The sequence below is a fragment of the Amblyomma mixtum genome, chromosome 5, assembly GCF_055824585.1.
Source record: "Amblyomma mixtum isolate Tamu chromosome 5, ASM5582458v1, whole genome shotgun sequence".
In the NCBI taxonomy this organism is placed as follows: Eukaryota; Metazoa; Arthropoda; class Arachnida; order Ixodida; family Ixodidae; genus Amblyomma; species Amblyomma mixtum.
This window is the reverse complement of record NC_143016.1, coordinates 28,433,613-28,453,051: the sequence shown is the minus strand read 5'-3', so window position 1 is coordinate 28,453,051 and position 19,439 is coordinate 28,433,613. Positions and strand designations below refer to the sequence as shown.

General features: G+C 42.6%; 1 protein-coding gene across 1 annotated transcript; it reads right to left on the bottom strand.

Annotated features, from left to right (window-relative positions):
* Positions 1-5,229: 5,229 nt before the first annotated feature.
* LOC149341614 (protein unc-13 homolog B-like) lies at positions 5,230-19,303 on the bottom strand. The gene is made up of 6 exons (XM_089546690.1): positions 19,245-19,303; positions 19,014-19,050; positions 14,602-14,815; positions 13,632-13,730; positions 12,596-12,755; positions 5,230-9,243 (listed from the first exon to the last, which is right to left on the bottom strand). Exons 1-6 carry the CDS (start codon positions 19,301-19,303, stop codon positions 8,952-8,954), a joined length of 861 nt encoding a protein of 286 aa, XP_089402816.1. The 3' UTR covers positions 5,230-8,951.
* Between the last annotated feature and the right edge of the window lie 136 nt (positions 19,304-19,439).

Sequence of the window (19,439 nt, the reverse complement as noted above, 5' to 3'; positions counted from 1 at the left end):
CAATGCTCGATCTGTCAGACGTAAAGAAGCATATTTCGACACTTTCTTTCAACAACTAAATGTTCCCATTGACGCTATCATGATCAGCGAAACTTGGTCTACAAGTGATTATGATGTCTTTCGAATTCCTGGTTATGAGACATTTTTTCTGAATCGTTACGCTGGTATTGGTGGTGGCGTATCCATATCATTTAAAAAGAAGTGGCGGCCTGAAATGTTAGAGCGGTTCACAGTTTCTGTGAAAGAATATGAAATCTTAACAATGTGTTTGAATAACACTATTTTTGCAGTGTGCTATCGTCCACCAAAGGGTTGCGTAGCTATTTTCTTGAATTTTCTTGAAAGCCTGATTTCATTTGCAACCGGTCAGCACTTAAACATTGTCCTTGGTGGTGACCTAAACATTAATATGTTATCGGTTGATGCATCCCAAATGAGTTTAGATTTATTGCTTAGAACACATGGACTTCTGAATGCAATCAAAATGCCAACGCGTGTTACGGTCACGTCTTCATCGCTGATAGATTTGTTTATCACTAACCATGACCCTAGTATGACCACATCTGGAGTAATAATTTCTGACATCAGCGATCACTTGCCAATATTTATGTGTGTTAAAAACATGTCTAAAAAGAAACGTAGTTCAACATATTCTTTCCAACTTATATCTGAAAAAACACTGTCCACATTTAGAAACTCAGTAGAAAAGAACAACTGGAGGCCTGTCCTTTTAGAAAATGACGCCAATAATGCTTACGAGGCATTCTTAAGCATTCTGAAGCCTATTTACGAGGCCTGTTTCCCAATATTAACAAAAAAACAAAGGCGTCACAGTCGCAAACCATGGGTCACACCGGAGTTGGTGGCAAAGATAAACACAAAGAACATCCTATACCATAAGTTTATTAAATCGAGAGCTGAATGTGATCTGACAGCGTTTAAAAAATATCGAAACCGCTTGAATACTGAGCTCAAGAAAGCCAGAAACGCCTATTACACAAATCAATTCACGTCAACTTGTGGTCGTGTCGACATTATGTGGAAGCGGCTAAACGCAATTTTGGGGAGAAATAGCAAATCAGGTGATTCAATATGCTAAATATTGATGGTGTAAGTATAACTGGAAAAGAATTAGCAGATACGTTTAATACGCACTTTGTTTGTGCTTCTAGAAATCAAGTACCCCATAACAATCTCAGTGATGTTGTTCATATAAGCGACACTGTGTTTCTCAAACCGGTTGAAGAAGCAGATGTAACGGCAGCCTTCCACGAACTAAACAATAGCACATCCATTGATATTGATGGCCTCCAGATAAAACCTATACGGTATATTTTTGACCTTATTTTACCATACATCACGCATATCTTAAACCTTTGTGTCAGTACCGCTGTATTTCCTCGTAAAATGCAGATTGCACGTGTAACAGTTATCTTAAAAAAGGGTGATAAAAACCAGCTCGGAAATTATAGGCCAATATCCATCTTACCCGTGTTTTCTAAGCTATTAGAAAAAGTAATACTTAGAAACTTTTTGCAGTTTGAAGAAAAACACAAAATTATAACAGCGGCTCAGTATGGCTTCCGTAAGCACCGCTCTACTGAACTTGCACTATTAGATCAACGAGAATATATATTGAACGAACTCGAACATAATAGGATAGTCATTGGTATTTTTCTTGATTTTTCGAAGGCATTCGACTTATTGAACCATACAATACTTCTTCGTAAACTTGAGCGTTGTGGCTTCCGCGGCCATGCACTATCACTTGTGCAGTCATACCTCATGGATCGCAAACAGGCAGTAGCAACAAATGGTTTCCTCTCAGATATGCAATCTGTAGGCTGTGGCGTTCCACAAGGTAGCATTTTGGGTCCATTTCTGTTTAATCTCTACATCAATGACATTGTACATGCAACTCCATTCGTTAAATTTATCATCTATGCTGATGACACCAGTATTTTTCTTGCCGGAGATAATGCAGCTGAACTCACAGATACTGCAAACAATGCACTGAAGCAAATAGAAAACTGGAGTAGACGAAATGCGTTGCTGATTAACACAGCAAAGACTAAAGTCATTGTTTTCAGAGGTAGAAACAAGAAGGTCTGTCTCACTGAGAATATATTCCTTCAGTCCGTACCCTTAGAAGTTGTGCCTTCATTTAAAACATTAGGTATAATATTTAATGAAAGAATGTCATGGGATGATCATGTTAGCTTTGTAATAAATAAATGTTCACGTATTATTGGTCTTCTTTACAAGAACCGTGAGATACTGCCGTGAAATGTAATGCTAATGCTATATAATTCATTGATACAATCTCATTTCAGCTATGCTATTGCCATTTAACCTGGGGTGCAACAACAGCAGGCAATCTTCAGAAACTACACTTGTTACAGAAAAAATTTCTAAGAATTGTTGAAAATGTTTTGCATACCTACCATACGGCCGCACTTTTCTTAAAGTATAACTTACTTCCAATTACTAAGCTTTTTGACTATCGTCTGAGCAAGTGTGTGAAAAACGAGGTGTTGAAGAATATATCTTTTCTATCCAAATTAGCTGGTTTTGAAAAACGAGATGCAATGTACAACACAAGAAAATTAGCACAATCGAACGTAAAAACATACATAACTTTCTATGGTAATCAAACATTAGAAAATAAACTACCACGACTTCTTAACAAACTCGCACAAAACGATATTGATCTCCAAAACACAACACGCCACAAACTGTTCGAGTATTTTTTACACTACACCTAACCTTTTTTTTCTGTGATTTGTTTACCTAATTCTTTCTTTCACCATCATTGTAAGTTTTCTTTCCAGCCAGGACAATGCTGTTGATTTTATGCTGACTACTGTAACCTGATAACAGCTCTGCTATATGTATTTTTTTCCTTTGTTATCTGTATTTCCTGTATTTTCTTTTTTTGTGTGTGTGTGTGTGAAAAAAAAACCACTGCATTGCTGTCAAAGTGGGGGCCCGTGGCCTTGTCAAGCTGTCAAACGGCAGCTTTTACTACGGGTCCCCGCCATCATCTGTACCATGGTGGCAAAATAAAATTTGAATTTGAACCCAACCTAACCCAACCCAACCCAACCTAACCTAACCTGACCTGACCCAACCCAACCTAACCCAACCTAACCCAACCTAACCTAACCCAACCTAACCTAACCTAACCTAACCCAACCTAACCTAATCTAACCTAACCCAACCTAACCTAACCCAACCCAACCTAACCTAACCCAACCTAACCCAACCTAACCTAACCCAACCTAACCTAACTTAACCCAACCCAACCTAACCCAACCTAACCTAACCAAACCTAACCTAACCCAACCCAACCTAACCTAACCCAACCTAACCTAACCCAACCTAACCTAACCCAACCTAACCTAACCCAACCTAACCTAACCCAACCTAACCCAACCCAACCTAACCTAACCTAACCCAACCTAACTTAACCCAACCTAACCTAACCCAACCTAACCCAACCTAACCTAACCTAACCTAACCCAACCTAACCTAACCCAACCTAACCTAACCTAACCCAACCTAACCTAACCCAACCTAACCTAACCCAACCCAACCTAACCTAACCTTACCTAACCTACGTGCCACGAAAAAGGCTGCCTGATTGGAGGAGCTTGCAGGCAAAGGTACCGCTCCAGATCGAAATATCGAAAATTGCTCTTGCTGAGCAAGGACGGTTAGCTCACCTAACCTAACTCAATCGCGGGGTTTGCTCACATAGGTTGTGGTGATGACTCCTCAAGGTTAAGTAGCCCACTTGCCTCCTAGGTGGGGATTTCGACACGATCCCCTTTATTATACTACACTGCTGTACTGAAAACACCCTCAGCCCTGTGATGGAAACGAACTCACGGCCAGCTCAGCGCCACCGGTTAATGTAGGACAATACTTTTCAACTCAAAATTTATTCATTTTTTTATTTATTTGTTGATATAACCCCCTTTTTGAACTCACGCTGGAGTGGGTGCAAGATAGGAAAATGTCAACAGTGGCTCGAATAGGAAGCGTGGCTGCTGTGACGCTCTTTGATCAACGACCACTGACCTGCGGTGCAAAGACACACCTTGGAGGTGGAGGTGTCTTGATCGCTGTTCTGGTCCTGAACCTGGAACTTCGGAACCGAACGTTACCCGCCCCGGCCACCATGCCAGACAGTCCGACTCAACCATCGCCGCCCATCCTTGCCACCGTCCTCTGTTCCGGGATGCAATGCCAGCGCGGCCCTTCTCCATTCAGTGGTACAGACGACTATGACGTTGACGACTGGCTCGCCTCATCCACTTAGAATCATACAATAATAATGCAATATAATACAATATAATAGCACTTACAATTGGTGGGGCGATTACGTCCAGTTGAGCAATGTCCTCTTCTACCTCACAGACGTTGCCAACCTATGGTTCCTAACCATGAAGACAACCTACCTGGTCCTCATTTAAGACGAGCTTCGCCGACGTTTTCGGCCGTCCTGCCGTGCAGAAACTCCGTGCTTCATCTCAGCTACCGGTGGAAACTCTCACGAGCGTTCACCAGAAAGGGATCCTCTAAAAGTCTTCATTTAAAATCTTCTTAAGAAATACAGCTACTGATTTTTGCAAATGACTAAAAAGAAAATGATTAAAAAAAGCTTTGTATTCGTGAAAATACAGTAATAGCATTGCTTTCAACTGCCAGCACTGACAGAGCCACAGCGCTCGACATGCTATAGCTTGCTTGAGTGAATGGGGGAGCGCGGCTATGTCAAGGCATCAGCAGAACTTTGTTTGATCGTTACCATAATCTACCTTTTACTAGAATTAAGGAAATTGAAATAATCACTCCTGCTGATGTTACAAACAAGATATAAAAAAAAGAGACTGCTGTTGCAAATTCACATAAAATGCTGAAATTTGGATTTTCCGTAATCATGGAAAACAACTGGTCGCCTTCAGGACCATTTAACTCGTACAGTTTGTGTTGAACTGGAGGCAATTACGTTTAAAGCTGCTTCCAACAAAACTAGATTCAAGTTCAAATTTGCGCCCATTTGGGATGAGTGCTTTAAAAGTAACCCTGCAAGTCGAAGTTTCCATTTGGAATTTAACAGACTAATTATGAACTGGACCAGTACATTTCCCAGCTGATAACAGTTAAACCAGTTGAATCCCTAGTCGACCTTCACTTGAAGGTGGAAACAGGGACGAATACAGGTTTGAACTCAATATATCAACTTTATTAGTCTCCACTGAGCCCCATGGAAGATGCTTTCCAAGGGCACAACGACACCGTCGTATTATTGAACATCGCTCAACAGAGTTCAACAACGAGATTATCGCGAGAGGTCATTTTTTTTTTTCAGGTTCCAAAAAAGATCTGTACAGTTATTTTCACCTTTATTGTAAATCCACAAAAAGTTTTTTTTTTCCTTCCCATTTGACATATTTACAAAGAGCATGCACAGAGGAGTAAGATTCCATTCTCTGGTTGTTAGAAAAAGAGTTATTTCGAGGACCATGCTTAGATGTGTCTGTGTGTGTGTTTGTGTATTGGCATCACACTCTGCAATATTCATGCACGCACACGCAAAGAACCGTGGAAAGCACACGTGACCAGAGAGCAAGATAAAAAAAACACGCACAGGTGTGTAAGTGAACACGTCAAAGAGACTGCATTTTTTTTTGTCACTGTTAATGGGGCACGACAGGAGAAAGGTTGGTCAACACAGGGAGAAAAACATTTGCACTTGCAGTTCACAGATGCTAGTATAATGGGTTACAACCATTTAGTTGTGCCATCATGACCCTCCTAAGGCAAGACCCGCCAGTTTTTACAGGAGTCTCGGTAACAGTGGCAAACTGCTGACTCTTTTTTTTGCACCACCCAGGCAGCAGAATGATAGATGTGTTCATGGCTTGATGAACAGAAACAAGATATGCAGGAATGATGACAGAAGCCAGCAGTTTGTAAAAAAGGCAACAGACAAGAATCAACAACTGCAAGCTCTCAACATGACCATTTCTAAACTGAAACAGGATCAGCTGTCCACAAGCTCTTATGAACACAGAAGTGAGAATGCCTGCGTAGATATCTTGTGCCTTTTGAAGGCAAACAGGTAAAACAGTTTCAAACCTGTTTAAAGGAGAGGAGCTGGGGAGGGAGAGACTTGGTTACAGTGGACTGAGAGCAATGATCTTTCACAACCAAATGTTACAGGTAATGACTCGTGTCTGTGCCTGTGGCGAGTGGGGCCTGAGAAATCTCGGCTGTACAGACAGTCTCAGAGTTAGGGTTCCTGCTGCTGCCTATTAATTTTGCTGCCACAATCAAGGCTGCAAGGGTTTGATCTCAGTATCAGCAGGACACCTTACCTCAACAGTGTGAAGTACACATAATAGAGTCGATGCAACAGTGACTGCTTAAGCAAGTCGTGGTTACACACGAAGCCACAGGGAAAATGCAAAAAGCTACGATTTCTCACAAGTGGCGGTCCTGCACAAGCCACCCACTATTCCTCCTAGGCAATGGTCCACTACAAAGAACATCCAGTTTCTCAAGTCCAAACCAAGAAAGCAAACTAAAACAGTCCAAGCAAAACGTGAAGTCCCTCTTGCCACCACGCAGTAACCATCTCTGTGAAATCATCTTTGCATGGTGCACCATTTCCTCAAGGTTCCCACAGTCCACTCCAACAATGACTAGGCCTTTCATATGCAGCACTGGCACTATAATCTTTGTCACAAGTCTGTGCGCAGCATTGCTAATGATGTCATGTGACGAACTGCTCGCGGCAGTTGACGACAAACTAAGAAATGGCCATTTATTGCACTAAACTTAAGGCCACATCAACATTGCTGGTCGCTGGCGATGCTGCCATGCACGTGCTGCTGCTGCACTATTCTTGCAGCACCAAGGACACTCGCCCTTCCCATAGCTCCTTCAGTCAGAACACTCAATGAAAACAGAGAGGGAGGGGGTAACACAGACAGCGCTGAGGCCAACCCAAGGGCAGGCCTCCGGAAAGAATGTGTCACGATGCTATCGCAAGTTGAGCGTCACAACCATGGCGGCATTATTGTACACACCAAACCTCTGGTGCAAGACACCACAATGGTTTGATGCTGCTGCACAGCAATGGAATGGAAATGAATGACTGGAAGACAAACTAAAGTCACTGAATAGCCTTCAATGATTGCACAGATATGCCAACACCTCAAAAATAAAGTTGCAACTGTGCCTACTTCTGCTGTGAAATCTTTCCACGCCATTTTGGCTGAAGTCTGCTGCAGCCCGAAATGAACAATTCTAACATGCGCAGGAAGAAAAAGTACCAACTGCTACATTTCATTTCAAACTTTGATGGCAGTGTGGCCATATGGTGACCACTGATGGAGTTATGAAGTCATCACAGTACAGTCGGCAATGAGAACACTAGAATGCACATTAGCTAGGTGACATGCAAGTGAAGCTATGACCCAAGAACATTTAGATTTTTACAGACAGATGCAACTCTCATATGAAAAGAAAAAAGTAGTGTTGAAAGAAAAGCACTATGAAATCATGCACCTAAACGCTATGTTATTAATTGAAAGTTCATGAACTGCAGGTTGAGTTTCAGTTGAAATGCATGTTGGTTACAGTTAACTTAAAAAGACACCGTTCCAAAGCTACACAGTGACTCCAGTATGCCCTGTCACCAGACAGGCTATTTTCTGGTTTTTGACAAAGCAGACTAACTAGGTTTTAATCTAATTTGACCTTATTTGGTACTTGGTGCAGCACTGCACGGCCAAGATGATATTTTTACACATTCATTAATGCACCAGTGAATGTTACTAACCTTTAGTAATTGTGTTCAAACGCAATTACCGGAACTTGCCTCACGCATGGTCTCTGACAGTCACAGTTTCACTAACATCTGTTTATGTTTTGGTTGAATGTTCTAGGCAAAGATCATTAGTAAACAACTGAGGCTCTAAGCAGATGTGGCACTGCCTGAACAAAAATTGTTTGCCTTCACTTTCATGCTGTATGGGCGAGGGCTGTACAAAAACAGCAATGAGCCAGTTATGGTTTTCTCATTATCAAAGCCTAGCATAGTAACAGGATTACACCAATTTATACATATCCCAAACATAACACTCGCTGCAAGTTATTGCAAAAAAAAAAAAAGTTCTTTCGTACCTCCATAACAGCACAGCTGTACGATTTAAAATACATTGTGCAGGACTTGACTATGACTTCTATGCTGTCCAGGCTGCTGTTTTTTGCTGCCCTCTGTAACATGAGCTCATTTGCAGCCTCTGAAGTGACCACAGACCCCTGCCACTGGCTGGGATCTAGCATCTTTATGTGTATCAGCTACATTTGAAACAACTAGTATAGGTCTGCCTATGTCCAGTGTGATGTGATGGAATACTTGAGTCCAAACTTCCAGCTCGAAAACATAACCAAGCATGACATAAGGCAATTCACAGAGCACACTATTTGGACAAGTAAACAATCACTCCACTTCCAAATACTCAATAGCGCACAGTTAAGTTCATGTACAATAAGCCTTTTCTCTATCACAGTTCGAACCCTAATCATTCGCCACTCAAGATATAGGCAGCACTGCACTAGCTGCATCGAATGTGTCTGAAACATACAATAGACCACTGATAACTTCAACGAAGTTTGCTTTAACCAACCGTGAGGCTCAAACAAACACAAATTATTTAGCTAGGAATCAGAACAATACATCGACCACAGCACAAGTTCAACCTCAATCATCAGTAGTCTACTGCAGCTCCACTGATTTCAACTACCAGTCCTGGTTGTTGTTCTTTCAACATGCTTTCCTTGCATAACTTGGCAATGTAAACATCACTTCCCACGGAGTTGCTTCCTCTAGGGCTCTCATCTCGCCATCACAGCACTGGCGCGGTTCAGTGTGATTAGCTCCGGGGAATGTTCTCGTCGGTGCGCATCTCTGACTTGAGGCGCACAAATTCCTTGGCAACCTCGTCGTTGGATCGCTGCGAGAGTATCCGCAGCACGGTCCAGCCCGTCTCATCCATGTGGATGCGCCTTCCAAGGGGCAGCCAGCAAGCGCAGCTGCCCTGCTCCATGATGTCCCGCAACTGCATCACGGCAACTCCTACTAGCCGGTCCTCCCGGGCAAAGCAGTAGTCCTTGACACAGATATGCAGTTCATACGACGATGGGCTCTCCTCGTTTCCCATCATGCTGCGAAAGGGGAGGTGGGGGGGGGGGGAGGGGGGGGGGGCACATTTGTGAGCTGCTGGTAGTGTTCCATCCATCCATCCATCACTCAGGCATCCATCCCTGAGTGACATTCACGTTTCAAACAGCCCCTGAGGACAACTCCATCCAATTTTTTCCTTAGGAAAATTCGATTGCTTGCCTTTGTGAGGCTCTGTTGATGTTTTTCCAACAGAAAAAGACACATTTATTACTCAGAAATCTGGCAACTAAAATCTAGTATTCTTTGCTACCACTCGATTCAAACTTGTGGACTCCATGGTCACTGTGCAGTCGTCATAGATATCTTTCAGTATTTTCACATAAGGCTCTTCTACACCCTGATTCTGCAATGCCTGCATGACTGCTAAGGTTTTTACTGAGTCAAATGCTTTCTTGTAATCTAAGAAGGCTATATATAGCAGAGGTTATATTCTGCGCATTTCTCTATCACCTGATTTATGTATGAATGTGGTCTATTGTCAAGTAGCCTTTAACCCCTTAACCGTTTTGGACGAGCTGGGCTCGTCCCTGCCAAGCTGTCCCCAAACTGTTTTGGACGAGTGTAGCTCGTCCTCGCTGAATAGGTTCTTCCCTTCAGCGTTTTGGACGATCAGCGCTCGTGCGTGGCTTAGATGGCTTTTTCGTCGACAGATGGCAGCACTGACCTGTTTGTTTCGTTTTCTTCTACCGCATAAACGTTTTTTTTTCGTATGGCAACCTGGGTTTTAAAAATGGCACCCGGCGGAGGCGACGCGTGTATTCCTGGCCCGTCTTCGCGGAAAATACGCTTTTCTTCGTCGTCATCTTCTTCAGACGATGGTGACTTAGACACCGAAGTGTACATTGTTTCAGGGAGCGAGGTTGACAGTGATGACGTTATGCTGAGCAGTTTTTCCGATGAAGAAGAGGAGAGCTCAGAAACGAACTTTGCGGGCGCGCGTCAGTAGATGAAGATCAATGCCAGTAGCATTCCAATGCAACCTCCTCAGTTTCCTTTTCTGGCAGTTCCTGGTAAGACGTTCACTGTAAGCTAGCCTGATGATGGTCATTCTTTAATTTTTATCGCTCATTACCAACCACAAGTTGGTTTTCTGTATTGTGAGGAATAATAAACTTCAATATGCTAATTTGACTTTGTGTTTGCTCCAAATATTTTTCAAAGATCGAATGCATGCTTTTTATTGCAATAATATTCGAAATCAGAAATAAAAAAAATAAGCAGTTTTGTTATGAAATTCGTTGGTACAAAAAAACATGAAGGGGTTAAGAAAGCCTACCTGATCATTTGATTTATTGAAGTCTAAGGGTGTGCTCACTCTATTAGCGATTACATCATTAAATTCCTTGTACGCAACGGACAGTAAGCTGATCAGTCTGCAATTTTTCAAGTCCTTGACGTCACCTTTCTTATGAATTAATATAACGTTAGCGTTCTTCAAAGCTCCTGGTATGCTCGAGGTCATAAGGCATTGTGTATACAGAGTGGCTAGTTTTTCTTGCACAATCTCCCCTCCGTTCTTCAATAGATCTGCTGTTACCTGATCATCACCAGCTGCTTTCCCCCTTTGCATTGCTTCTAAGGCTTTCTTTACTTCCTCATTTGTTACTGGTGGGATGTCCCATTGCTGTGCACTACCGTCTCTCTCATTAACGTTCCGATTACATTGGCTACTGTATAGATTTGTGTAGAACTATTCGGCTCCTTTAACTATCTTATCCATAATGCCAATGACATTGCCCACTTTGTCTTTTAATACATACATCTGGCTTACCTATGCGCAGTTTCCTCTTCACGCTTTTTGGCTACCTCCTTCTTTTAGAGTGTGCTCGAATCTCTCCATATTAAACTTCCTTAAGACGGCTTAACTTGCGCTTATTTATTAACTTTGATAGCTCTGCCAGTTCTGTTGTGTCTGTAAGGTTAGATGCTTTCATGCTCTGGTGTTTCTTAATCAGCTCTTTTGTCTCCTGAGATAGCTTGCCAGTACCCTGTCGAACCATCCTACCGCCTACTTGTGCGTTGCACTTCGTAATGATAGCTGTGAGTCTACCATTCATTGCTTGAACATTAACGTCGTCTTCGTCCGTTAAAGCCGAATATCTGTTCTGCTTACTGCTAACTCGTTAATGGGCTTCTGCTTCACTAGTTTCTTCCACTCTCTCTTGAAGTCTAAGCTAATTCGAGACCTTACCATTCTGCGGTCACTACAACGCACCTTTTTGGGTGCCTCCACATACTGCACGATGCCAGGGTGAGTGCATAAAATGAAGCCTGTTTCATTTTTAGTCTCACCATCAGGGCTCTTCCACGTCCACTTCCTGTTCTCTCATTTGTGAAAGAAGGTAATCATGATCCATCAATTACTTCTCTCTGCAAACGCTACTAATAACTCCTCCCCGCTATTCCTAGAGCCTATGTGCTGCTTGGTCTCCAACCAGCTTCTAGCCTACCTTCGCATTGAAGTCACCCATCAGTACAGTGTATTGTGATTTTACTTTGTTCAAAGCCGATTCCACGCTGAGACAAACAAGAGCCAACATTAATAATAGATTTAACCTACTGCCATGTCACAACACTTATGGTCAAAGGCTATTAGAATACAATGGTGATCAAAAATGGAATGAAGTTCCTGATGACACCAAACTCAAAGATAATTTTTCGGCGTTATAGAAAATAATTTTTCTTGTCTGTCCAGAACTGTGGGTCTAAATATATGTTTGTTTGGTTTTGTGCATTTGTAAACTTTCTTTTTCTCTTGTCTCTTGTGCTCGCCATATTTTTTCCTTTTTCTTTTTTTCAGAATATTTCTGCGCTTTACATGTTTGAAATGTTGTGATTGTAGTATTTAATGCCTTTCTGTACTTGCTGTTTGAATGTCTGCCATTTCTATTGGGAACATCTTTCATTTCACAAAACAGAAAAGAGAGAGAGAGAAGCTTTCAATGATCTGGTCATCATGGCTCGATGTAGGTGCATAGGTCTGCACCACCTCCAGCTTGTGCCTTTTATTAAGCCAAATTCATTAATTTCCATATGAAGAGTGCTGGAATTGGTGAGGCCTCAGAACACATAGACTAAGTGCTTTTTGTTCAATGAAAATAAGTACCTTTCCTGCTTATTCCAGTAAAATTAGTCAGCTTGCATCTAGTAAAATTCTGTTTGCTTAACGCCATGTTCACAACAGTTTCGTAAGCTGGCTGTAGCAAAGGCTTGCGGTGTCCTCTAAGGACCCAGACACGATGGACATTCTCGATAAAGGTTATTTCTCTCTTTCTTGTCATATCATCTGCAGGCAGTGTATTTTTGTTATCACAAATTTCAGAATGTACTCACAAGTGGAAGGTCTCGTTGTATTTGGGGGACCAGTTATTGTTCTTTGACTTTGTGGCATGTTTTCGCCGCCTCTCGCTTAAGTTGGGCCCAATGATATTCACTTCCACAAAAGGACGGAACATGCTTGTGTTGGGCCACTTGATGTCATTGGCAGCAACCACTGGTACACAGGGAAGAGAAGCACACCCAGCAACACATCATCAGTACCTACCCTAATGGAAGCTCCAAGTATCAAGTATTATGCCGAGTACAAAATCCCCTTCAATCCCCATTCACTAAAATAAATAAAAAGTGATGAGCTGCCCTGTGTCACTACAGAGGCAGCTTATGCCTGTCCCTAAGAAGACAAGGGTGTTAAAAAGTAAGAAAGCCCTGAGCAAGAACTTGCTAGCCTCCTTTTCTTTAATTAGTCAACAGTTATATAAAAATGTTATTACAGCTCATTTTTATTACTGAATAAAGGTTTCAAAAAGAGTCAGTTAAAGTATAAGTGGCTTTATTAGCAACTGATGGCAAAATATGCATTATGGTGCTATCTAGTTGAGTAAAATTAAGCATTTTTGGCTAAGTAAGTCTACATTCTGTAGTGCACCGGTGGCAATTTCACAGTAATTTACGGCAAAAAACAGCATATACAGTTGAACCTTGTTAAAACAAAGTTGAAAGAGCCCGACAATTACTTTGTTACAGCTGCAGATTCCTTATAGCCTGTGTGAGCTTCGAAGGGGAATGCTCACTGCTTCGTTGTATCCATTATTCCGCATAAACCTTTCTTTATAACGAGGTTGGACTGTATTTATTTTTTTGCCTTTACCTTTTCAGCCATAAAGGTTAGAAAAAACATTAAAAGAAGATCCAAAGCCAAGAATACATCAAGTGTCAAGTGAACAGACTAAAAATCAACACCTTTTTGAAAATGAAAGGAAGACCATGATGATTACATAACTGAAATTCAGAATGTGGACACTCAGAATGCCTAACTCTTCTGGAAATGTGACATAACTCAAGGTTAATACAACAGTTGCATATGTAATACCTTTTACGGTGATCTTGTGCTCTCCTGTGCCTGGATGCATGAATAGATCAACCTGCACTGATACTTCACCGACACTGCCTTCTTCAGCACTTGGTTGGTCTGCAACAAACACAGTTGACAGACTCAAACTCAGGCTATGTCAGTTAGACTAAGTAGTTCTTCCACAACACAACTTTTTTTGCTTGGGCAGTGCAGATGATGGGCTTGTAACATGGTGTCACTTGCACCATATGGGCCTGCATATTGCACTGTTCAATGCAAATTGTAAATTGTGGTGTTTAACTTCCTGAAGCGACACATGGGCTCTGAGAGATGCCGTAGTGGAAGGCTCCAGATTAATTTAGACCACCTGGGGTTCTTTAATGCATGCTGACTTGGCCCAGCACCTGGGTGCTTTTGTGTTTCACCTCCATTGAAACGCAGCCATTGCGGCCGGGTGATACAGGCAGAGTGCTTAAAATGTACAAACAAATGCCAAACATATATAGTTCCCAAGAAATTATACATTGGCAAACAGCTACTATTAGTAGGAGGATGCATTAACTGCTGAACTGCAAAGCACAGTGCTATTAACTAAAAACACAAAACCCTGAATTGTCAATGAATGGCTTGTCCAGGGAACCACTATCTAGGGTCATCTCGCCTCTGGTCAAAGCTCTGATACAGAAGAACAAAGGTGGTTTAAAAAAAGCACAACTGTAACAGACTGATTAGGTGCTCCTAGAACTGTGATTATTGCTTTTAAGAGAGACTGCATCAGTAGTAAGCAAAGAGTCAGCAGAAAAGAAAGCATTGCATGGGCCTTACAGCAATGTTTGACCTGTGAATTGATCGTAGCTGTCCTTCAAAGACCAAGGTCTCCCAGCTTGTTTTACAGTCTTCATAAACTCCAAGACCAAATGAGCATAAAAAGACTGCCTCAGAAGTTTTGCTTGAAAGCACTGCAGGGAAGGGTTGATGTGGAACTAACCTTGCTTGGTCTGTGTGGAGACAAAGGTCTTGATGAGTGTGTCGGTAGTCTGGGTGTATAGGGAGAGTGCATATCGAAGGCTCTGCAGCTCGGGGCTCTTGTCCAAGAATGTCTTCTTGAGGCCATTGCCGCCCGCATGGAAGTACTGCTTGATGGTGTCGAGTGCCACGTCCAGAACAGCACACTGCTTAGGTGTGAGGTTCTTCTCCACCTCCTGCACAAACACATCAGCACGGTAAGTGCACACCTCTACTGCTTGAATATCTGTTAGAATTTCCAGGACCCATGACAAACAACAACAAAAAAAATTATAGCAGGAAGATTACGACACTCAGCGATAAGTTAAAGCAGTGGAGCTGCTGTGGGCGATTTCTGCGAGTGAATGGTGAAGTTACTTTGCAGATATCCATATAGGTGTCATTCTGCAAGATCGTGTCTTCACCGTCACTGTCAGTGCTGTCCTTGCAAGTTGGCTTGAACACAGTGACCTATTTCATGCTACCACATGCTAACATCATCAAGGGACTGTTTATGTTTCGCCTTCTAAACTCTTTCCCACCTACCTCTGTAAAGCCATAACCTCACCTCCTTTATTTGAGAGCCCAGCATCAGCACACGGAGTGCTTTTATATTCAGTTTCACATCTCCTTATCCTCGCAATAAACATTAAATATGGTAAACTGCAAATGGCCCTTCACAAGAAACTCACTGACAGCTCAACAAAAATTATGTTGTCAATGGGGAATATATGCTGACTGGTAAGAGGTCTGCAGCAAACATCTAGAGACGACAGCAGTTACCTTAGCCATCTTGGCAGCCGCAAAACAATTTTAGCTACAAGGAATTATCCACAAAGTCGCATATTATTAAAGCTTACAAAATCCTCACCACATTAGAAAGAATTTCAGAACTGACTGGTGAACGAAACCCATGAATGAGACAGCCTCTCTCTTTCATAACAAAACAAACTAATCTTTGTCTAAACAAAAGAATACTCTGTGCAAGTACCATCTAATTTTAGCTAGCAAATACCAATTGAGGAAAGCTTTCAGGAGACACCAAGACCATAATCTTAAGCACCACTAACCTTAATGGTTCATTAATATGTGCTAAAGAATTCAAAACACATAAAGCTCATATATCACAGCCTGGTCTTGTTTATTATGTAAAACCTACGAATCACACTTCAAAGTACAGTCAGTAGCTACATTCATAAGTTGTTTTTTGAAAATACCATAATGAAACCTACATGATGGAATGTTCTCTTTTCTCAGTGTGTGAGTAAAACTCTACACTTCTCATCCCTCCTTCCTGTATTTAGCATTTAATCTCAGGATTTCTGGTCACTTCCTCCAGTTTTCCTTTCTACCCCCACATTCAGCTGCTGAGCTTTACCTTTAAATTACCCTCAACCCTACTCTCCCAGTACACAATCCTCCTCTCCTAGTCATCTTCCTTCCACTCTCAACCACAATGCTTTTACTATTGACACTGTATTCCAAGAGAAGGCAAGTGTAGCAGTGGGACACAGACAGTTAGGCGTAGGGTGGCCACAGCTGGCACAGGACAGGGTTAATTGGGGACAGGGGAGAGGGCGTTGCCCTGCAGGGGGAGTAGTCAGGCTGATGATGATACGCAATGCCTTATGACCTTGAGCACACCGGAAGCTTGGAAGAATGCTAATATCATTGTAATCCATAACAAAGGGGACGACAAGGACTTGAAAAATTACAGACCGATCAGCTTACTGTCCGTTGCCAACAAAGTATTTGCTATAGTAATCACAAATAGTCAGATCAACCTTAATAAAGGGTTTCAGGCAGGGAGACATGATCTCGCCATTGCCATTCCACGCCTGTTTACAGGAGGTATTTAAAGGCTTGGATTGGGAACAGTTGGAGATAAGGGTTAATGGAGAATATCTTAGTAATCTGCAATTCACTGACAGCATTGCCTAGCTAAGTCACTCAGGGGATTAACTGGTCTTACAATGAATATGCGAAAACCAAAGTAATGTTCAACAGTCTCGGAAGGGAACAGTAGTTTACAATTGGTAGCGAGGCGCTGGAACTGGCAAGGGAATACGTCTACTTAGGGCAGGTAGTGACCGCCGATCTGGATCACGAGAGTGCAATAACTAGAATAAGAATGGGGTGAAGCACACTTGGCAGGTTCCCTCAGGTAATGAGTAGCCGTTTATCATTATTTCTGAAGAGAAAAGTATACAGCTGATGCATCTTACCAGTACTCATGAACGAAGAGGGTTCAGCTGAACCTTCTTCGCTCAGCTGAAGCTGCTTTAAAGCCTGCGTTTACACCATGCTCAACACTACAAAAAGTTTAAGATGGTAGTTATAAACAGAATCTCTAATTAGCAGTGAGATCAATCTTAAGGAACTCGAAACAGACTGTTTTAGTGCTGAGCACAGCTCAGCATTGGTAACGACATGTTGCAAAACTACGCCTAAACAGTGTTCTTTTGTCAACTTAGAAGAAAAGAATATTCAAAGGAACACTAATGACAAATTAAAGGTGGCCTATGCTTATGATTACAAATTTCTATCAACAGAGGGGCTGCTTTCACAAATAGGTAACATGGCCAACTGCCAGGTCAGTGAACAAGCGCAATGGGTTTAGGCTGACCTGCAGACTTAAGTGTACGAAAAACTGGCAAATAAACTGTACTGCCAAACTGTATTGTATTATTGTAAAAAAAAAAAAACTGGAGCAATCGTAAGCTAGAAAAGAGTGAAAAATGAATGACAGCTGCTGCCACCACCTGCAGATTCCACAAGTAAATGGTGGTGATGTCAAGGGAGACATTTTGTTGACTACAACAGAAAACGAAAGGTTACATGTCTGAATATAAAAGCAAGTTTTGCCTTGCAGTCACAAGAGTATGGTTATTACACAAGGATAATAAAAATTAAGCTTGGCAAATTAAACGAAGCAAATCTACAACCTTAGTTGTCATTGTCAACCTAACCCAACCCAACCTAACCTAACCTAACCCAACCTAACCCAACTCAACACAACCTAACCTAACCTAACCTAACCTAACCCAACCTAACCCAACCCAACCCAACCTAACCTAACCTAACCTAACCCAACCTAACCCAACCTAACCTAACCTAACCTAACCTAACCTAACCTAACCCAACCTAACCCAACCCAACCCAACCCAACCTAACCTAACCCAACCTAACCTAACCTAACCCAACCCAACCTAACCTAACCTAACCCAACCTAACCCAACCCAACCTAACCTAACCCAACCTAACCTAACCCAACCTAACCCAACCCAACCTAACCTAACCCAACCTAACCCAACCTAACCTAACCTAACCTAACCCAACCCAACCTAACCTAACCCAACTCAACCTAACCCAACCTAACCCAACCTAACCCAACCTAACCTAACCTAACCCTACCCAACCCAACCCAACCCAACCTAACCTAACCTAACCCAACCCAACCCAACCCAACCTAACCCAACCTAACCCAACCTAACCTAACCCAACCCAACCTAACCCAACCTAACCTAACCCAACCTAACCCAACCTAACTTAACCTAACCTAACCTAACCTAACATAACCTAACCCAACCCAACCCAACCTAACCTAACCTAACCCAACCCAACCCAACCCAACCTAACCTAACCTAACCCAACCTAACCTAACCCAACCTAACAAAACCTAACCTAACCTAACCTAACCTAACCCAACCAAACCCAACCCAACCTAACCTAACCTAAGCTAACCTAATCCAACCCAACCTAACCTAACCTAACCTAACCCAACCTAACCTAACCCAACCTAACCCAACCCAACCTAACCTAACCCAACCTAACCTAACCCAACCTAACCTAACCCAACCTAACCCAACCTAACCCAACCCAGCCTAACCCAACCTAACCTAACCCAACCCAACCCAACCTAACCTAACCTAACCTAACCTAACCTTACCTAACCCAACCCAACCTAACCTAACCCAACGTAACCTAACCTAACCTAACCTAACCTAACCTATTCTAACCCAACCTAACCTAACCTAACCTAACCCAACCTAACCCAACCCAACCCAACCCAACCTAACCTAACCTAACCTAATCTAACCTAACCTAACCCAACCTAACCCAACCTAACCCAACCTAACCCAACCCAACCTAACCTAACCTAACCTAACCCAACCTAACCTAACCTAACCTAACCCAACCTAACCTAACCCAACTTTGGCAGCAGCAGTGTTCGGAAGAGCGTTTGCCTAAATGCTCCTGCATACTGTTACAGATAACCCTGGATCCTAGGACGACACCACAATAAGCCGAGAAGCGCACGTTTTCTGAGGCTGCATTTCGACCCCGGTTATCAACTAAGAGTTATCAAGGAAGGACGTCACCGGCTGGCATCACCTGGCGTGGCGCTTGTATCGACGCATCTGCTATAAAGCTGCGGCATCACATCCAAGACGGCACTTTGGCAGCAGCAGTGTTCGGAAGAGCGTTTGCCTAAATGCTCCTGCATACTGTTACAGATAACCCTGGATCCTAGGACGACACCACAATAAGCCGAGAAGCGCACGTTTTCTGAGGCTGCATTTCGACCCCGGTTATCAACTAAGAGTTATCAAGGAAGGACATCACCGGCTGGCATCACTTGGCGTGGCGCTTGCATCGACGCATCTGCTATAAAGCTGCGGCATCGCATCCAAGACGGCACTTTGGCAGCAGCAGTGTTCGGAAGAGCGTTTGCCTAAATGCTCCAGCATACTTTTACAGGTTAGTGGCTTTTTTTGGGGGAGTGTTATTGTGTTGCTGCCACTGCTGCTGCCAAAGGAG

What these genes read in the sequence shown, in the direction of transcription:
- LOC149341614 (XM_089546690.1), bottom strand. Translation starts at nt 19,303, where the DNA reads ATGCCGCAGCTTTATAGCAGATGCGTCGATGCAAGCGCCACGCCAAGT. An exon ending in ACGCCAAGTGATGCCAGCCG is followed by an intron (nt 19,051 to 19,244) that starts GTGATGTCCTTC and finishes GTGATGCCGCAG; the next exon opens with CTTTATAGCAGATGCGTCGA. An exon ending in TACAACGAGACCTTCCACTT is followed by an intron (nt 9,244 to 12,595) that starts GTGAGTACATTC and finishes CCCCTTTCGCAG; the next exon opens with CATGATGGGAAACGAGGAGA.